This window comes from Embiotoca jacksoni, unplaced genomic scaffold, assembly GCF_022577435.1.
Source record: "Embiotoca jacksoni isolate LCO1_2020_lvr unplaced genomic scaffold, fEmbJac1.0.p SCAF_12, whole genome shotgun sequence".
NCBI lineage: Eukaryota > Metazoa > Chordata > Actinopteri > Embiotocidae > Embiotoca > Embiotoca jacksoni.
The window spans coordinates 15,204,137-15,225,305 of record NW_027185252.1 but is presented as its reverse complement, the minus strand read 5'-3'; the positions used below and the strand labels follow the sequence as shown (position 1 = coordinate 15,225,305).

The 21,169-nt window shown below is 40.1% G+C and overlaps 1 protein-coding gene across 7 annotated transcripts in view; it reads left to right on the top strand.

Moving 5' to 3' along the window:
- The window catches only part of lyst (lysosomal trafficking regulator), a 66,042-nt gene that overhangs the window by 6,088 nt on the left and 38,785 nt on the right, over window positions 1–21,169 (top strand). For 6 of the 7 annotated variants that reach the window (XM_069145046.1, XM_069145051.1, XM_069145050.1 and 3 more), the window contains 4 exons: window positions 4,748–4,839; window positions 11,113–11,311; window positions 14,811–14,901; window positions 16,214–18,308. In XM_069145046.1, the coding sequence (XP_069001147.1) occupies window positions 4,748–4,839; window positions 11,113–11,311; window positions 14,811–14,901; window positions 16,214–18,308 (2,477 nt within the window). Of the gene's footprint in view, window positions 1–4,747; window positions 4,840–9,075; window positions 9,205–11,112; window positions 11,312–14,810; window positions 14,902–16,213; window positions 18,309–21,169 lie in introns of those variants that run through there. The other variant, XM_069145052.1, reaches the window with a different exon arrangement.

Genomic DNA, 21,169 nt, shown 5'->3' with positions numbered 1-21,169 from the left:
TTCCAAACGATTGGCTGAACGGATGAATAATTCATCGCTCTAGTTTGGGGTTGAGTCAGACCTCAACCATCGCTGTGGCTCAGCTTTTTCCACCCTATGGCATGTTATTAAGTCAGATTTCTCCTGAATAACACAGCCTCTCTGAACCGCTGGGGAAGACGAGGGCCTGAGCAGGATGTTTGGGTTGTCATTTTGACCAATACCAGCTCACACGCTATCTCCCTGTAATGAAAATCAGAGGGTAACCCATTTTCATTTCCTGCACTGTGGCTGTGCTCGAATAAAGGTCACTGCTTGTGACAGCGTGGACCTGACGCTGGCAAAAACACTAACATGCTTTTTGATGGTGGCCTCCTGACATTTTGTGTGTCTCTTAATGAAAAAAAAAACAACACAGTTGTTTGTGGTGTTGCGGTAAACGACTCTGCTCTGTGACTCATAGTTTGTGAGGAAATGTGGAACGTTAAGAGTTCCTCATGATGCTCATCACCCAAATGTCAAATTAGATCAGCAGGGATCTCAAACCGGAAAAAAAACATTGCATAACTAACGCCCCGCGTCCTCTCTCATGAGGACAGGATCACATCGCTTTCACTGCCTCTGCCAAGTTGTAGTCTACCCAATTATCCAAAGAGAGCTTGAGAGGAAAGTCTGTACCAGCGTGGGGGAGTCAGGCATCAGACTCCCATGACCAGGTCTCCCATGATCGTGGGTTGGATAAAGACACAGGTCACTGCCAGTGTATCCGAGCAATTACGGAAACTCAGGTTTTTAAGTTTTCAGACATGCACTCCTCTACTGTAAAGTTGAGGAAGCAAGTATTGTTGTTTTTCCCCCACTTCTGAAATGAATCAATGCTGTTTGTGTCTTATTATCTAATTTCAGTGTGTTTACATTATCCCTTAACATACAAGTGGCAGTAATGGACCTCCGGAGCAGTGTGTCTCAGCCCACCCAGACACTGTAGCGCTGCGTTCGTCTGCATGACAAATGAGCAAATAAAGACATTCATCACTGCAGAGAAAAGGTCAACACTTTCCTTTTGTTTACGGAAATGTGTTCACTGAGCTTCGCGAGCTGTTGATTTCCCTCCTAAACTGTATTAATCGGCATTGGCAGTCTCTCCATTATGAAATCACGCTGGCTGCTCGGTGCAGAGTGCATTGTAATATTGGATTAGAGCCTCCGAGGAAAAAACAAACCCGTTGCTGGCAAATTGGCCTTATCTTTAAGTTTCCCCCTCCCATATGAGGGATACGGCCACAACACGGGTACACAGATAACACAAGGACAGGCCGAGTCATTTTAGATACTCATTTTGGGAGATTAATTTAATAGACCTGTGTGGGTGCACAGCTCCATCATCGCTTCAGGGCTTATTTATTGAACTAATAACAGTTTTGGCAACCTTGACGCTTTGATCTCCTGTCAATCACTCCCCCCTCTGTTTTATCTTTGCTCTCGTCTGTTGCCGCATGTATTGCTTTCCCCTTTATGTTCTTGTCAGCTTTTGTGGGTTCCCCCCCCCCCTGTCCTCTCCTGTCTGTCTCATGATCCATCATTTCTTTTTTCCTCCTTTTTTTCCCGTCTCCTGTTTGTGATGTTGTCCAGCTCCCTGGTGTGCAGTGACCCACTCCCACCTACCCACCCACCCATCCCATCACTGCCTCAGCTGGCGAAGTGTCACCCTCCCTGCCCCTCCCCGACCCCGGTGAGTGTGGTGAACTCCTGTACCGTCATCATCTGGTACCTGGTGGACTTTAATATGTGCATTTAAAAAAAAAAAAAAAGTTTTTGTCCTATGACAAATCGAACTCCACAAGGTTAATCTATTTTCAATACCATCATAAAGAGTTAAACAAAAATTGAAAACAAAACCGGCTTCAACACTTGTGATACAGGAAGGAAGTTGACTCACCCCTTGACATAACTGGGTTTTGTCGGAACAGTAACCTCCGTGCGTTCACCATGAAGGTTAATGGCAAACACTGAGGTGCAACAAAACTGCAGTTACCTGAATATCCTTTATGAAAGTTTCCCCTTTTCTGATTTAGTCATGAAGTGAGAAAATGTCTTTGCGGAAAGTAGTAAAGCAGTAAACACGAGACCTGTGATTGAAACTGTGTTTACTCTTTAAAGGGATGTTTTACATCACTTGCTTTATGATTTGTATCTTATGTGTGTAATAATAGGATCCCGTCTGTGTAGAAATCTAATCTGATAAATAATTTGCTGTTGAGTCACTGTCACATAGTTTTTTGTAAAATGATATTACTGCACCCAAATTTTGATATATTTTTTTTGTGAGTAATCCAGCTGTGCCAAGTTAAAGCTGGGGCACTTTAAGAAACAAAAATCAATTGTAGCCTTTGTTGATGACTTCAACTAAAGTCAAGTTGAACACCCTTCCTCTAACCAGGAGAAAATTTAGAGTCTTTTGTTGAGTTTTCTTTTAAACAAATAAAAGTTATGTTCACATCCGGTTTAATCACCAAACTTCATTTTGTGTGTCTTTGAGCTTTATGTTGATTGTATTTCCTTCCTCGTGAAACATTTGTGCAGTGAGTGTTATGAAGAATTTAAATCCTACATTGCTCAGCGGCTTTCTTCGCTTGCTAGCAGTCTTCTTCTTCACAGTCTTTGCTGTCGATCAGTCCAATAGCACGAAGCATTCGCCAAGCGTGTGTATCATGTTGCTTGCATGCTTCATCACGTGTGCCCTGCATACATGATACACAGACATTTGCTCCAGCAGGACCAGTGAACAAAAAAATCTCCAGGTTATGTTTAAGTCCACGTTGTATAGAATAATAAGATCAGAAAATTGAATATATTTCAGTATTTTTTTTAAAGGGGTCAGTGATCTTTTAGTTTGCATTTATTTTCCAAGTATGTTATTTTTTTTTTTATCAAAATGTCTAATAGTGAGTTGCTTTGGTCACATTTTTGTTGCATCTGAGGGAAGAATACAATAATTTGATTTGATTGAATTTGTTTGTTGGTATCTAGTTAAATCTGCTGAACATAAAATGTTGGTTTCAGTTCACACGTCGTTTACATGTTGCCTTGCGGTAGAAGTGTACCCTATCACCATATCATTCACAATAATACTGTACAATTTTTAATTTGATTTAATAAAATCATATCATATCATGATGTCATGTTGTTACGTTGCATAAATAGTAGTTACTGGACGTAACTCCAGTTCTAAGAGTACGTGCGTAGCTCTCTAATGGGCTTCGCTATTGTACTTAATGTGTAACTTGTCCACAAGAAGTATGGCTGAATACGACTATTTTTTAAATGCTGAAACTGAATCTCACTCTTGAATTACTGTTCTTGTTTGCAAACTGAAGAACTGGGAGATAACTTTTGTTTAGTTTTTACTGAATATTTCAAGGCAAACTGTTGTGTTTCTGATGACATATAAAACTATAACACTTATTTTGTTGCAATAGTATGGTTTTAATATTAGAAATGAAATATTTTTCAGTATTTAGTCATATCACCAAGAGTATTATTGCAGACATACTCTAAAATATCGTGATATTATTTCAGCAGCCTGGCGTCTACCCTTACCTCACATTACCTTCGGTGGGCCAACTATACATATTGTGTCATTTTACCAATCATAACTTGAAAATAAAACTGTAGGCATCCCTTCATGATGAAAATATTTTGTATAGCTCTCAAATGTCAGTGAATCTAATGTATTTAAGTATTTTCCATCTTCCATGTATCCTGTCAGTGCCATCAGTTGTCGGACTGCGTGTAATGTGATTTGCACTGCGTGGTGTCTCTTCTTCGGCTTTGTGACCCAGACACTCAGAGCAGCCACATCAGTCAGGGATCAGCGTTGCCTCAATGAATCCAGTCGGTGGTGTCAGATTAGCAGAGGCGTAAAGATAGCTCCTGCGTGGTGTAAAGGGACGGCAGTACGCTGCTTTAGTCCTCACGTCTGCCGGGAAGGTATTAACACACTACCCTGGAACTGGTAACGCAGTTGAAGGCGGTCAGGTGTCTCACGGTTAAGAAAGTCACGGTTGCCATGGCAGCTTTGGGGGGAGATTCAGGCTCTGACCGCCGCTCTGTGACAAGGCTGATTTCATCTTTGTATGGTCTTTGTCTTCTAAAATTGTGGGATTCTCTGGTATTATTCTTTTATTGCTGATTGTGGTTTTAAGTTGTATGGTGACGGGCTGTGCACCAGACTCTTTTTCAAATTCAATTGTAAGTCGCTTTGGATGAAAGCGTCAGCTAAATGAAAAGTAACGTAAAAAATGTAATGTAACAAAGCGTCACTTTGATCATGAGTTTTGATAAAGATAAATCAGAAAATCAGTCAAAACGGTAATAACATGCTCCAGGAAACAATTTAGAATGTGCATATCTACAATGTGACATGTGGTGCTGGGGATTAAATATTGTTTTAGTACCAGTGTTTTTTCAATGGGAGGTTAAAGAAGAAAAATACAATATACTGACTCTCACTACCAAATGTGATCTGAACAATCCATACGAGCGTAACAGTCTAATGACATTAAGGGCTTTTATATCTCTATTTAACTGACTTTGCCATCATTTGTAATGATTGTAAAACTTCACACAGTAAACTCACGATGGGTTTTTCGAGTGAGAAGGAAATGTTTTTATGTCGTATCTTTTTCATTTCAGTTCCTCTTTTATGGTAGTGCAAGTAATATTCTGAGTTGGATTCATGTGCCTACTCTTGTGTGTCTCTTATCAGGTCAGCCTTCAGAGTCTGGAGAATTTCCTCTGTCTGTTCCACTACGTGCAGCACCACCCCAACCACAGCACCAAAGATGCACTAAGATTCTGGTAAGGGCTCATCAACGTGTTAACTTCTCAAATGTGACGTAACGGGGGTGTTGTCTCAGTCAGGGTTAGTAAAACCTTTGTTTATTGGTTACTTAAAATAGTCTTGAGAATTTAATGTTACAGTAACATGCCTAAGACAGCTTTCTCAGCAGTAATACAGTGAATAGGGTTCAGAAAGTTTCTGTTATGATAGAAGATTGATAATTAAATGTTTGCCAATTATGAAACTCTGGCAACGTACAACTGAATGCATGTATGAGACTTAATGCCAGTTGTGACATGGACTGAGTGCAAAACCAGCAAACACACCTGCAGTTACTTCAGTCTTTTTCTTTTCTTGTCTGACCAGGAAAAAACCTGCAGAAATGACAGATTTATTCTCATCACTTAGTGTCCTGCCATTATAGTGGAGGGTGCAGACATTGTGTAATCATGGTGCATTAGCTTTTAGAGTACCTTCCTGCATAGATTTACATATTGATGAGAAAAACTGTTGGGCATTAGGAACCTTGAGTACCTCTTGTTTATATTCTGTTGAGTTTAAATAAATCACACACATCACACACACACACACACACACACACACACACACACACACACACACACACACACACACACTACCTAGAATTAAGTGGTTTCATTAGTATTCGTGAGCCATGTGTTCCTTCAGCTGAAAAGTGATTAGTTTGAATGGGGTTTTGGTTAAAATGCCTAAAATAAGGTCCTCTTTTAAAGCTTCAGGCAGTTTAATGTTTTATTCTGTGGGATCAACCAGAATCAAAGTACAGACACAAAATCCTCCCATCATTGTGCTGTACTGCCGTAAAATGTCTTCAACTTTGGTTGTTTAGATTGTAGATTTGCAACATTGTGATGCAATTTTTCCGAAAGATGGCGAAACTTTGTTGGAAGAACATGACAACAGATTAGTCTCAACACCTGAATATGAATGCAGTGTTGCATAGATCCATTTAAAAGCAGTGCAGATTTGTAGAGATTATCTGAACAGAAAATATATGAATCTCTGAAACCTGTGTTAATCAAAGAGCTTCTTTTGGTACCAGTGCAAGACAACAATAAAAAAAAACAAAAAAAACTTTAACTTCATTTACTTCACTTTAAATCATTTATAACCATGTTTAGATTCACAAACAGCCATCACAGCTGAACTCATTGGAGTCCTGACAGACAGATTCAAATTCATCGGACAAAACAAAACTAAAGCAGTAAAACATCCACAGTGAATTAAATCCCTACAAATACACAACCTGTGCGAACACACTCTTAATGTTGTATTGTTTATAGTAAAGCCAGAGACATTAATACAGTGAAACCATGTGCGCCTCCATGACATCACAATAGCTCCTGACACCCTTATTAACAATGCATTGTCTGCAGGAATCCTGACAATGGCATTGTTGGTTTTACTCTTTCATAGGACAGGTGGACCCATGCAGACCCAGACTGTATATGAATATTATCTAAAGCTCGATCCACACAGTGAAGGACAGAGCCGAACGAAGCCTGTATAAGTAACTCAGCTGGAGTGAACAACATCACAATAATTGGCCAGAGTGGGAAGATATCATGGAAACCATTATCTCTGTTTACCACGTTTCTAATCACTGTCTTGTGTTTGCAATGAAAGGGCCGAGAGGACGAAGCTGCTGAAGCAATTAGATAGAATAACGTTTTTAATAGCTGACAAGCAAAGACTGTCTGCAAAACACAAAAATCAGAATGGTATTTTTTTTTTTTTACCGCATTTTCCTTTATTGGGTTTTTCCAGTCCAGGCTGATTTGTCAACAAGTTAGCTGTTTGTTTTGTTGATATATTTATATAATCCATTACTCTGAGCCCGGAGTTGATTAAGTTTGTGTTTTAGACTTTACAGATGAAGATGCAGCTCGGACTGTTTAATTAAAGCTTCCTTTTTAATTAAAGTGTCTTAGATAACACAATACAAGCAATAGCTTTACTATGAATTACAAAAGCTAATGTTAGGATGTCAAACCTGGCATAAACTATGGCTAAAGTATGGCGAGGTCACTTTGTCTCTGCTTCACTGACACACAGTAGATCAGAGGGTTGATTTTACCTTCTGTTTATCATTATTGTGTCATCTGCTCCTCCAGAATCTGCATTACCTTCATCACAATCACAAAATAGTGAGTACTAAATGTCGTGGTAAGATAAAAACAGATGTGATTTGTTTGAGTGGTGATGTGGTCTTACTCACTGATAGCATGTCAAAGCCTTTTACACAGTATGTGCGTTGGTCCTGTTAGAGGGTGACCTGTGACCTAAATAAACTCCATTCAGTGGAAAGATGTTTCAGCCAGAAACAATTCCATATAATTTGCGGCAATTTGATATAGATAATTATTTAAATATACAAATAATAAGAAGAGTATCTTTGTACTTTGTGCAAAATTCTGCATAAAATAATTAAGTTGCTTATCAATGTAATGAACTGAGTACCATAGTTGTGTATTACATGAGACTAAATTCTTCACAGATACAAAACAAACACCATAATAACTCTTTTTATTTGCTTAATTCGTTTTTAATTTGCTTGGAGTCATTAAGCCAGACAGTGTTTTTCAGGTCTTTGTCAGATCTCATACCACATTTATAACATGGTGTCTCAACTGTGCATGGAGGTGCCGGAGCTGCAGGTGCCCCTTAGTGTGTTCATCGATATGCTGAAGGTGTACAACATGTGCAGATCTCTGCATGATAACTATGCAGGCTTAGCTGACACCACCAGGCACCTCGTGTGATTGGTTTGTTAGGACCAAATCCTTCTCTTTGCTTTATTTTCTTCTTTCATAATTTTCTGACCTTCTTTTCAATCTTATCTAGAAAGCATGTTTATCCAAAGGTCTCTACGCTAACCTTTTCTTTTTCAACACACTGAATGAAAAAAATGAGGAGCACACAAAGAAATTGATTACCAACTTATTTATCACATACATATTTCTCCTGCACTACGCGAGTGTTTGTGCTCCTTCCGCCTGGACGGACGATTAGAACACAGCTTTTTATATAAAATATTACAAATGATTTTTAAGATATTCAATTTATTTTTTACACATTAAAGGACTGATTCAATATAAATATATATACATATCCAGTTTACACCAAAGATTCCAGACAAGATGATTTGAAATGTACAGCTACTCTCACTTCTCCAGTCTGAAACTGGTCTGAACTGGTAGTCATTGTGTCTTCAACCTGAAAGAAGTAGTTGTAGGCTTGTGGTAACATCACCATTTCACTTTCTGATAATGTGTAATAATCACAGTTGCCTTGTATTCAGCTGATATGTTTCGTTTGTGACAACAGATTATGGTAGGTTGTGATCTTTATTGGCACGTGCTTCTAGATTATTTTACATAGGTTCATAGGTTCACACATATCTGTTTTTAGGCACAAATGCGAGTGAAATACTTCCACCTTAGAGCCCTGATGTAGTGCATGTTTTCTCCTTAGTGCTCGGTATTATTAGTGCTGCTGCAGTGCTGTTGAAGTCAAGTGGTAGCCCTCCTATAAGACTAAAAATCAGCTTGTTCCTGCAGTGTAGAATGAGGATTCAGGCCTTACTGTATTGGCAATCTCTCCAAAAGAGTGGAGACCTTTTAGCATAACATGTTTAGCCTGTTATTGGAAACGTTGTGGCCTCAATTAGAGCCAAGATTAGAACTGCAATAAATAAAAGAAAAGAGTTGAAATGTAGAAAAATAACATGGTTTGTACATAATTCCCTAAATATCTTCATGGAATTGGTTTTGACAGGATTAGTGTGTTTTATGGAAGCCAGGCAATCTTGATAAGAAACAAGAGTGGAAATAGAAAATAATCAAAGAATAAAATAATTCAATGTGGGTCTGAAATTAATGGCCATATAAGAGGAATTTGTAAAGATGAAGGATCTGGAAAGTTGTGGAGGTTACAGATGTTACGAAAACAAAATTCAAAAATGTCTCTTTCTGCCGCTTTTTCCTAACTGGCCCATTTGTGCATAAAAAGTCCCAGTTGTTGTAGTGGAGAACACAAAGGAAGTTACTGTGAGTGATTGTCGATTACAGAGGTCTTGTACAGGGCACCGGGGGCTCGTCAGTATTCCCAAGACCAGTCCTCTCGCCATGTGACATCACATGCTTTCATGTGATACGCTGATCTGCTGCAAATCTGGAAAGCTTCCATTTGAAATTCCAATTTAATGGAATTTGTGCTGCTGAACAGAAAATTCAGTCAGTAGTCGTGTGAGGAGGTATGCAGATACCGCCAGCAGATCTGCAGTCAAGCTTGGAGCACACACAAGATGACTGGAGGGAAACGCTTAGGCCCAGTAACATTTGGTAAGATGAGACGGACGATACATGAGACCTGTCAGAAATTAGGTGTAGTGTTTTTTACTTAAAAATATTTGTTACAGGTTTTATTAACCTAGTCCTACTACTTAACGTGTGAGATTATTATTATTATTATGTTGTAAGTCAGTTTGGATCAGAGTACAACAGCAGAGATGTAAATGTGAACACTGAGTTATTTGTCAACCGTCTGATGGAATTAATTATGGCTGCGTCCTGAGACCATGTCTTTAACACGTCGAGGTGAGTGTGATAGGAATGTGAATGAGGTGGAAAGAGGTGTGTGTATGATGTTGAGACCTACAGAATATTTAAAGGCTTGGGGCTGATCTAAAAACCACCCGCTTTTTGTAGTATATTTTTAAGCAGAATTAATTCAGGTTGTTTTGTTTTTTGTGACGAACAAACAACCGTATTACCGAGACCTCACCATGTTGTCAGCTTGCACTTTTCAAGGTAGTCGGATTCGGCTATTTTTCTTTTCCCTCACTGCATTTGTGTTGCAGTCGGTATTCAGACATTTCAATTAGGTTTCCCCTAACAGATCAGCGAATGTGATTACCCTCTGTTTTGTCACATTAGTTCATTAAATATAAAATCCAAACAAGATTCAAGCATGATCATCATCAAACTGCAATTTTGGAAAACGTTTATTTTCTTTTGCTTTTACAGCAATACTTTGTATTAGACAGTTTCAGTATCATCTCAACATACTCTGGAAAAATATATTGTTTTTAAAAATTAAGTCGGCATTAAAATTGAATTGACAAAACAACTAATATGGTAAATCTGTATCTGCTGCATCCATTTTTATATGCATTTAAGTATGACTGATCTGTGATTGTTTTATTTTCACACCGAGATGAACTCTAAACTTACTAGTTTTCATTTAAGTTGCCGCCATAGCCTCACACTAGAAAGAAAGTATATTTTTCTTTTAAATCTTTTTTATTGATTTTACAAATACTTTAGACAGAAAAGGAGGACAGGACTACCTCCAAGAAGTTGGGATATCCAGGATATTACATTCAGTTGTGTGTCGCTTGGAGGTAGTGTAACTGTGACAAACTGCCACTGAATACAGAAATTACAAATACAACGAACAAACAAACAAAATCACTCTGAGGAGGTATGGTCGAAAGATTGATTCAAACGGAGACAAAAGATCCTCAAAACAACAACCACCATAACAACAACAACTAAAAAAAAATATATATATAATAATAATAGAAATCAAGAAAAAAAAAAATCAAAAACAAACTAATATATATGTATAAGTTTTATACCCAGTACGGTCCCAAGTGTATTGAATATATATATATATATATATATATATGTATGTATGTATATGTATGTATAAGTTTTATACCCAGTACTGTCCCAAGTGTATTGAATATTTGATCCCAAAAATCTTTTAAATTTGGGCATGACCAAAACATATGGGTATGGTTGGCAAGTGATTGTTTGCACCTATTGCAGCTGTCATTCATATTTGGGTAGGTTTTAGCCAGACGGGCATTTGTGTAGTGTACACGAAACAAAACCTTGCGTTGCAGCAGCCGGTGTCTCACACAAACAGAGGAGGAGTGGGATAAGTCCAGAATACGAACCCAACGGTTATCAGATATTGGTTTACCAATTTCTTTTTCCCAGGTCTGTTTCAGATGAGATGTCTGGTCCGGGTTAAGGAAGTCAAGAAAGTATATTTTTAAGGAAGTGATGTATTTAAAGATGGTTTCATAACTTTTCATTTTCATTTCATTTCATGATTAAATTCAAATTCATGCCCCTAAAGATACCTCATAATGCTACAAAGCGGTGTGGAGTGTGTGTAACACACGTGTGGATAATGTGATTGTGCCACAGCCTTCAGCTCTTTTATGTCCTCTGTTGTAGCTCAGACATGAGTGGGGCCAGTAACACACTGGCGAGGGAGTTCCTGACGGATGTACATCAACTATGCAGTGCGGTGGCTCAGAGAGCGGAGGCACGGGAGGAAGACGAGGAGGAGAGTCACATGGTGGCACTGGGCGAGTACCTGGTCAGGGGGCGGGGCTTCCTGTTGCTCAGCACCCTGGACTCCATCATAGACCAGGTAAGGAAAAGCTTGGCACATTTGTCCTTTCCTTTGAAGCCAAATCACACAACATGTACATTTGAGACTGTGGTAGCAGCAGTGGAGGTTTTTATTTCAGCAGTCAGAAAAGTACAGCAACAACTGTTATAACAAATTATCAAGGCTTTAACTACAGAGAAGGGAACGACATCTGTTGTGACGACTGCACAAGGAAGAGGTAACCGAATTTTCTGCCCTCATAGAGAAAGCGAATCCTCACAGTAAGCATTTGGCCACTAGATTCAGCCTCACATCTTAATTAATGTGTTGAACAGCTGCTTAAGCAAAGTTCAACATCGGCTTGGCAAATTCTAATTTCAAGACATAAAAACCTCTGCAGCAGCTAATCTCTGGTCATCAAAAGGAAATTGCAAACAAACTTTGCAATAGAAATACAGTGTAATGTAAACACACAAACATCTTGCAAACATCACACAGACATCAGCTGGTGAGATTGAAAGTATTTAATGAGCACAATGCCATAAAACCAACAGAGAAATTTAGGTTATGCACTGATAAGATGCTCTTGATTGATTTTGTGAACAAACAAGATGGCATTCAGCAGAACATACTGTATATTTTAAGTGTTTCTTTCCCACTGGACTTAAATGATTGTTATTAAACATTTTTCACATTTGGAGAACAGTTCAATTTCGATGTCAGTCTCCCTGAACATGAACGTTTTGATTTCCAGACACTGTACTAAATGATAACACTGCACACACACTTGTGCATTAGTTTTGAGACCACAATATTTTGGCTCTGCCTCTCCATCCATGTCTGGTGTTACCAAAACTGGCAAGGTGATTATATCTGGAGAGGAAGTTTGCTCTGCAGTGCCCACATGTTGTTTGATTGTCTGGTTGATTGCAGAAAGTTTATAATTTTGCTCCGCTGCTGCTGCTGCATGCAAGAGGTTGATGTAAATCTGTTAAGAACAGCTCGGTAGCACAGTTATACAACTTTCAGAATAGTATGTCAGATGTAAAGTATATTTTTGTGTATTTTTTTAACTATACATTACACAAAACATGTTAATTCTACTTCTCACAGATTTTACGGTTGTGATGTGGCACAATACTGGTAGAAATACAGCTGGACGAAGGGCAAAGTTTTCCACTCTCAAGTTACACACTGCCTGTGACAGTGCGTTCAGAGCACTCTATTTAGGTGCTTGAGTTAAATGGCAGGAATGGTCTCACAGAGGCAGGTATTGTTTGCTCTATTAATTGCCACCAGGCTCTGACAGAGCCCAGTGTTTCCTCTGCCTACACACTGCTGTGGTGTGTAGAGCGGCAGAGCCCACGCTACAGCGCACTCAGGGCTATATTGTAGCGATCTAAGCAGCACAGTGTACAGCGCCTGGCACAAGCGCATTTAAGGCGTGTCCATGTCCACTTTAGCTGGTTATAATCTGAGTACAAAGTACGGCACATAGTTCAAAGGGGTTGCACTTTATTTCTTAAATAAATAACAATAATTGAATCCAGCAGAGTGTGCATATCTTCATCTCCCATTCCCTTTAAAAGCCAGGCGCACTTGCAACTTGGCTGATCGCTGTAGTGATAGCGGATTTCCCAAGTAGAGGAAACCCCATCTGCTAGTACGCAGATTGATGTGCACAATAATAATCTTTCACTCTGTAATCTTTTTACTTTTGATCTTTTGCTGTTTTGTGGACTGCTGCACCTCCTGGAGTGTGTAACTAGCAGTGTATGCACATTATGCACCCACCTATGTAAGCACATTATTACATATCTTAAAACCCTCATGCGCATCATGGATAGAGCCCTCTGTGTTTTTATGTATTGATTTGATAGATGATAGATGATTTTTTTTTCAGACTGAATTATGACTGGTGTTTTTGTGTGAGACCAGCAGAGTTGGAAACGACATTTTGAGGATTTATGAGGTGTTCACTTCAAATTATGTGAAGTTTGCTGCATAGAAAGTTAATCAGTGAATAAAAGGCAAAATACCAACAACATTCAGGCTGCTACAGTGTGCCACAGTCAATGAGGTAGACTGATATAACATAAGAGCATTTTGACCAGAAATCCAACAGCCTTGGTTCTCATTTGGTGTAATGTCACCAAAATACCAGTTTGTCCCTGAGAGAGAGATGTGAACCTGAGCTCAGTCAGTTAAAAAAAAAAAAAGTCTTCTGAATGTCACCCTCTTTATCAGTTTCTCTGTGGCCTCATTTTATTCACATCTTTTAGCTAATTTCACACACATTCAATATTTTCTCTCTTTGAATTGGACCATTTAGTACAGTTTTTAATGCATTTATGGGGGAACATGTTATCACACAAACTCCAGCTGTGTGCTGGATGGAATCGAGCCTTTAATGACAATCAGAGACGCTTCATAAAAACTCATGCTTTTTTAATCACATTTGAATTTAGTAGAACATTTATTTTGAGTTGTGTTTGTTCCACTTGTTAGATTCTCCGGCTCTGTTGACTTAACTTTGTCTACTCTGTAAAACGTTCTTTATTTAACAGTAGTAACACTACTTATTTGTAACATAAGTAAAACCATTCCACTTTCATCATGATAAAACACACAATAAAATAGGATTTCTTTGAAAAATGGCAAGAATAATTTTTTTGATTTGTTTGTTTTTGTTAAATGTGTTGGATTTGAATGTTAATTTAAAAGTGTTAAATATCTGCTTACTGTCATCTCTTGGTGTGTCACCAACTGAATAATTGCAAATGCTCAGCGACAGCTTCATAAAAAAATCTGTATAAAGATCTGTAAATCTGTATGATGTACAGTTAGAAGTGGTTAGACTAAAAACTGTCAGTAAATTACCCATCACCTTTAAGAAAGAGCTCATGTCTGAATCCAAGACGACCATTCGATGATGAATGGAGCTGCACAAACTCAGAAGTATTACTTATGATGAGATTATGACAAAAACAAAGTAGCTGAACATAGTAATTTGAAATATTCAGAATAATCCTGAAGTGAAATTGATTACACAACATTTAAGGGTTTAATGCAGTATGTATCATACAGGGAAAACACTGTAGGTTTTTGACTGTCTTTCTAAACAAACAAGATAAGCTTTTTAATTAACACCTGAAGGAGGAATGCACTGGATTGACATGAGCTCTCCAAGGTCTCGGGAGTAAGTCTGACAGGTAGCTGCTACATTTCTGCGTGTCACACTTGCACTGAAGACTAAATAACTAACTAACTGATTAAGTGTGAAAATAAACAAATGTATTCATTTGCAGCTGAAATAATTTTGGAAATGAGTTTTATTCAGGTACAAAGCAAATCTTATGTGAAGGACTAAATTGTCCCTGTTGAGAGTAGTGAAACCCAAAGGGACCGTTGAATGAAGTGTATTTGAGAGTGTGTGCTGGTGGGAGTGTCTTGGGGTGACATGAGAGTGTGACCAACAGGAGAAGGGAAGGGAAGGGGAGGCTTTCTCGGTAAATTGTGTGTTCTGTTGTCCTCTCAGGAGCTGACCTGTCGGGAGGAGCTGCTCACTCTGCTGCTGTCTTTACTTCCACTGGTGTGGAAGATTCCTGTGCAGGAGGAAAAAGCCCCAGGTGAGTACCCACAAACGCTCCTGTAATACTTGTTTATTTGTAATATTGACATTGGCAGCATGTACATCAGTCTGCCCATGTGACTACTTTTTTATTCCTGTTGTGCAACTAATGGTATTAATTTAAATACTTAATTTTATGAGCATAAAATTTGCTACACATTACATACTTCTGTGACATGTGAGCAGAAACATCGTTTGCACAAATGAACAAAAATGCTGACTGGATTTTATGAGACAAACATTTTTTGTTTATTTATATATTTGTTTCATCTTTGATCTTTTACATACTTCTGTACAAATTTACAAGCAATGTTGCAGCACCAGGTTTGGTGGCTCTGTGTGAATGCATTTGAATGTGTGCACATTGGTTTGGGTTGTAAATCGTGTCTGCGATATGCTCATAGAATGACTTATTTTTATTTAGTACTTTACTTCCTTAACACTGCAAACTCTGTACTGTACTCATTTCGCAATGGATTAATCAATTTAACGATTAAGTATGATAGATCTCAGTGTGACACCGTGCCACAGAATAGGAGGGGGGTAGTGGTTGCAGAGGTCTGTGACCTCAGGATGACTCCAGCATTTAGTACAGGGCTGCTAATTCTCTCTGACATGGACCCTAGACATTTTTACCTTAATTAATTCTTGCTTACTGAGTGTTTTAACAAACACACTGTGGCATGCAGCTGAGCATTATGCTCCGCATTGTACACCAAACAAGACTAGGTCAAAACCTATTACATGGCTGGAACGTGTCATGAAACATTAGAGGGCTTTTAATTTGAAACAGAGACAGGACGTAGCGGCATTTGGCCGGCCAATGGTGTGACTTCATTGGCTAGTCACGGGACATTCAACCAACCCATAGTGTAACTTCATCACTCAATCAATCACTTATGGATGGTGCTTGAATGGATCAGCGGGAGGGATGCCCACCGCAAACTCTACTCTGCTGTTATTTTTTTTGTTAAGTGTACGCTGTGATTGGTTGTTTCACTGTCAATCAACTAATAGCTAATCCTATTCGTAACATTAACACATTCAACAATGTAATACCCCTTCACAGGCGTCCCTCCTACTGATCCAACCTAGCTCCAGCCCTCGCTCACTCAGTGATTTAATTTGTGTTTAAAGGTCTGTCCAGCTTGTGTGGTCCAGACAAAAGTAGTTTCTTGATATACAGAGTCCAGTGTTTTTTCAGGCATTCCTGTAATATTACTTCACGAAGCAATTTGGGTTTCTGTGTTTTTCTAGAAGTATACTTGGTAGAGTATGCTAAGGCTGACAGGTGTTTTTGTTGTTGACAGATTTCACCCTGCCGTCCTTACTGGAAGTTTTCTTTAGCCGGGAGGTGAAGGCCGTCCCTCTCAGAACAGGACAGAAGGCTGCGGCAGATGAGCAGAACACTGGGAAGAGGTCCCGGGTTGGCAGCGGCACCTGGAAGTCACGGAGGTCACGCAGGATTGCGCAGAAATACTCTGTAAAAGATGCTCGCAAGTCCCAGGTTTCTACCTCAGATTCAGAAGCCAACACTGAAGACAAAGCTGTATCAGGCCCAGGTGGTGCGAGGAGCCGAAGATCACATGGCTCTACCATCCAGGTAAGCTGCCAGCATCATCGTTCAGAGGCCTCACAGTTAACGTCCACCACAGAAGCCATGAGTGCACCATACCCCCATCCCAGACCCCGTGGGTCCCAGACAGCTGACAACGAAACTCTCACAGACCCAGCTGCAATATCAATATTCAACCGCATGGAAAACTCGCCCTTTGACCTCTGCCATGTGTTGCTTTCCCTGCTGGAGAAGGTGTGCAAGTTTGACATGAGCATCAACAACAACCCTGGCCTGGCTGTCAGTGTTGTCCCGACTCTCACAGAGATCCTGACTGAGTTTGGAGAGTGCTGTGGTCCAGGGGCAGGAGGTGGCGGTGGAACAGGGGCGGAGGAGCTCGCTGGAGGCTGGACGGAGGAGCCGATTGCACTGGTCCAGAGGATGCTACTGCGCACCATCCTGCACCTCATGTCAGTGGATGTGAGTCAGAACGACAGCCTTCCAGACAGCCTGAGACGTAGTCTGACAGACTTGCTGCGAGCCACCCTCAAAATCCGGAGCTGCTTGGACAGACAGAGTAACCCTTTTGCTCCGCGGCCCAAGAAGACTCTGCAAGAGGTTCAGGATGACTTCTCGTTCTCCCGTTACCGTCACAGAGCGCTACTGCTCCCAGAGCTTTTAGAGGGAGTGCTACAAGTGCTGCTGGGTTGCCTGCAGGCTTCTACGCCCAACCCCTTTTTCTTTAGCCAGGCTCTGGAGCTCATCCATGAATTCGTCCAGCACCGTGGCCTGGATCTCTTTGAGGCCACAGTGCTGCGACTGGAGGGACTTGGCAGGGCCATTGATTCTGAAGTAGGTGGTGAGGCTTCAGAGAGGCTACGAGGTCTCATTGCAGGAGTCTTCAAGATCATCAGCGCTGTTAAGAAGGCAAAGTCAGAGCAGCTGCATCAGTCTGTATGTGCCCGGCGCCGCCACCGTCGCTGCGAGTATTCCCACTTCCTGCATCACCACAGAGACCTGTCAGGTTTGCCCGTGTCTGCATTCAAGCAGGCTGCTAGAAGAAATCCCTTTGAAGAGGACGGAGAAGGCAAGGAAGGGGTGGAGGGAGATGCAGTGCGTTACCCTGAGCGCTGCTGCTGCTTGGCTGCCTGCGCCCACCAATGTCTACGGCTCTTGCAGCGGCTGTCCCCCAGTGGGCCAGCTGTGTTGCAGGTATTGGCTGGGGTGCAGGCTGTTGGGATCTGCTGTTGTATGGACCCTCGATCGGTGGTAGGACCCTTGCTACATGCCTTTCAGGCTCCGGGTCTGCGTAGTTACCAGTCTCATATACTCAGTGTCCTGGGTAGACTGATCTTAGACCAGCTCGGTGGGGGGCAGCCTTCAGAGAAAGCCAAGCTGGCCTCCTGTAACATCTGTACTCTGGATAGCAGCCAGCTGCCAGGCCTGGAGGAGACACTGCAGCACGGGGAGCCTTCAACTATTTCGACCAGTCTGTGTTACCGCTCCCAGGGTATCCTGCCAAGTGGAGGGGGGGCTGAGGACATGCTGTGGAAGTGGGATGCTCTGGAGGCCTACCAGGAGCTGGTGTTTGGTGAGGACTGGCACCTAAGTCAGCAGATAGCCGGTCATGTGTGCCACCTGACCCTCCGAGGCAATGCTGTAGTGCAGTGGCAGCTCTACACGCACATCTTCAATCCTGTGCTGCAGAGAGGGGTGGAGCTGGCACACCATGCCCAACAACTGGGGGTTTCCACTGTCTGTACTCAGGTCTGCAGCTATCACACGCGGTGCCTGCCTGTGGAGGTCCTTCTTGTTTACCTGCAAACTTTACCAGCGCTTCTCAAATCGAGGTGAGCTGTTTTACATTTTTGCTTGCTTGTCTATTTTTTTCAGTTATTGCTTTGATTTATTTCCCTTTAGTGTTGGACTGCATTTAGGATTTGTGCCAAATATGTGCTTTAGGTTTTACATTTTAGGTCAAGCAAATTGTATCTGCAAGTTGTCAAAAAATTATCAAAGTTTTTGGTTTTATTAAAGTCAAGTGATGCAGATACCTATTTTGAAAAATGTAGGGAGTTGACATGATCACATGATGTAAATATAATCAGCCAGTTCAAAGTCTGATACCTAATCTACTTGGACATTGTTTGCCATTGGATCTGTCTCTCCAGGTCATTGCTAATTGATGCTTATCAATAATTGATCATTGCTATGTGAGCTGAATGAGATGGAGGATTATTGACTGTTTATGTAACACTGTTACGAGTACAGTAGTCTGGAAAAAGCAGGTGCTGTTTTTCCACATACGTTTATCAAAATGCAGCAAAATCGAATTGGTATAATACTGTATTGATTGGGTTTAACTTTAGTTTGAATATTGTCAGTTGAATACAGACTTCCCTGCTTCAACAGACATGCAGGTTAAGTGAGCACTTAAAGGCTCATGTGTGAGGGAGAATGTGTTTTTCTGTCCGTTTGTTAACCCCGGTAACCCGTCTCGGTTGTGTCCCGGCTCTTGCCCACTGCATGCTGGGATTAGTTGTGTCCCCCTGCGACCTTAAAACAGGATCAACGGGTTTAGAAAATAGATGGCTGGATGCCTTGAGATGTTCTGTCAGCAGTGGGCTGATAGTTTTCGTTATTAAAATTCAGAGAGTTTATTCTGCTCTCTGCAGGTTTGACTGACATTCAAAGTCTTTACAGCTGTGATGTTGTTCATCTAACCCTTTTCAAAAGACACTTTCAGAGACAATTTTAGGTCCTAATGACTATGTAAAAGGTAACATTATACAAGTCTTCCATTCAGATAAGTGTCACTTTAGAGGATCATGCGCAGCATTTTACATAAATTTAACATTTGAACAGTTCATCTTGTCCTGCATTTATCTTCAACATGTTTTTCTTCAAACATCTTCAGTGGATGTTTGCCACTTAATGACATGTGGAAGCCCCATAATTGGAATTACAAGGGATGTACCTTTTAAATACTTTTTTGTCTGATGATCAAGTTGCTGATGACAACGGGCATGTAAATATGTTTTAATTGGCCGATGAGATAAAGGATAAAATTAGCAAACATAAACAACTTAATAACTCAACCTTACTGTTGTTGTTCTTCGATGTGCTAGTTATCCAAAACACTCAACAATTGCCACCCTTTATTTGAGACCCCTCCTAAACTACAAAACTCACGTGTCCGCCTCAGTAAAGCATACATGTCCTTCATAATTTTGAATACACTGAATTTAAATCAGTAAACAGTACAAATGGCAACCGCAATGTAATGTTTACTCCTCGTCAGGATCAAAGTGATCAGAGTTAGTTGCTTTCGTAGCATATGGTCAGCCTCAGTAGGTTAGACTGTACAGCTCCATCTACTGGGCCATTTACATATTTTTTTCTAAATATTGGTGATGCTGTAAATCTAGCTGACTGTAAAACTGTGTATTACTTTTATTGTTAAGGTTGATTAATATACAGTAGATATAAATGAGAAAAATGTTATCAACGGTTCCGTCAGTTGTATATGTCATTATTTGATATTATGCACATTCATGAAACATGCAAATGACATTTACACAAGTTAAAACTGCTGAGGCTGCCATTTGGACTGTGGTTCAGTTTTGCAAACTTCAGATGATGACAACTGAATTTTAAATGTTTGGCTGATCATCTTTGGCCTGATTGTTTGAAATCAGTCAATGCAACTGAAGCCTTTTTGTCAACACCTTCTTATACAGTGTAAATATTTTTTTTTAAGTTATGCCAAAAAAAGTTGAACCTAAAAATGGCAAGTAATTCTCTTATAGTTGTTCATCATCTGACATCTTGCCTACTTCTACGTCATCTGGCACTACTTCTATAGCTTTCTGCATAACAGAACTCATATTTTTTAGATGAGAGCATTAAATATGCAGACTAATGGTTAGTCATCCTGATGGACTTTCACACCACTAATGAAAAGAGGAAATGTTCTGAAAAAGCAGAATTCATCAACTCTACATTAATTTAAAGGATGGCTGAAGAAAGAGTTGGAGTTAGAGGGAAAAAAAATAAAAAATCAACAAGTTAATAATCCATCACATTTTGTCTATTTCATGCTCTGTGCTCAAGGCTTCAACTGAACATCTGTTTCACTTCATACTGGAGACAAAACCGTGTGCTCTGACTGAGTGAGAGAGCGAGAGAGCGAGAGGGCGAGAGAGAATACCAGTAGTCAACAAATTTAAAAGGGTGAAATGTGACCTCCGTTTTGCTGAGTAAATTATGTTCCTCACCTTCAGATAATACTGACACAATGTGAATGTCTTTCATGTTGCTCATTAAAATAAACAACAGAAAAACAAAGCAAATGCAGTGACTGAAGTGGGAATTTTAGAAAATGTAGCAGGTGTGTTCATGTCCAATGTAGAGACCTTGACAATTAATGCATTATATTATAGATGATGACTTAGTTATGTAAAGCCATGGTTGTGTCAAGGTGGTCATTATATTTGAAACCTGGTGGGAAGACATGAAATTAGTGATGGGAAAAGAGTCTGGCTGTTTGTTATTGCTTTAATTATTTCCTTGGCTAATGACATGTGCATTGCCATATTCTTCCTTGGATTACATTTTAAGTAAATGGTACTGTAAATTCAGATATAACAATTTTATTCAAAGTGATTGCAATTGTCTATATTTATGTTACGTGTGTGCACTATCCACCTTC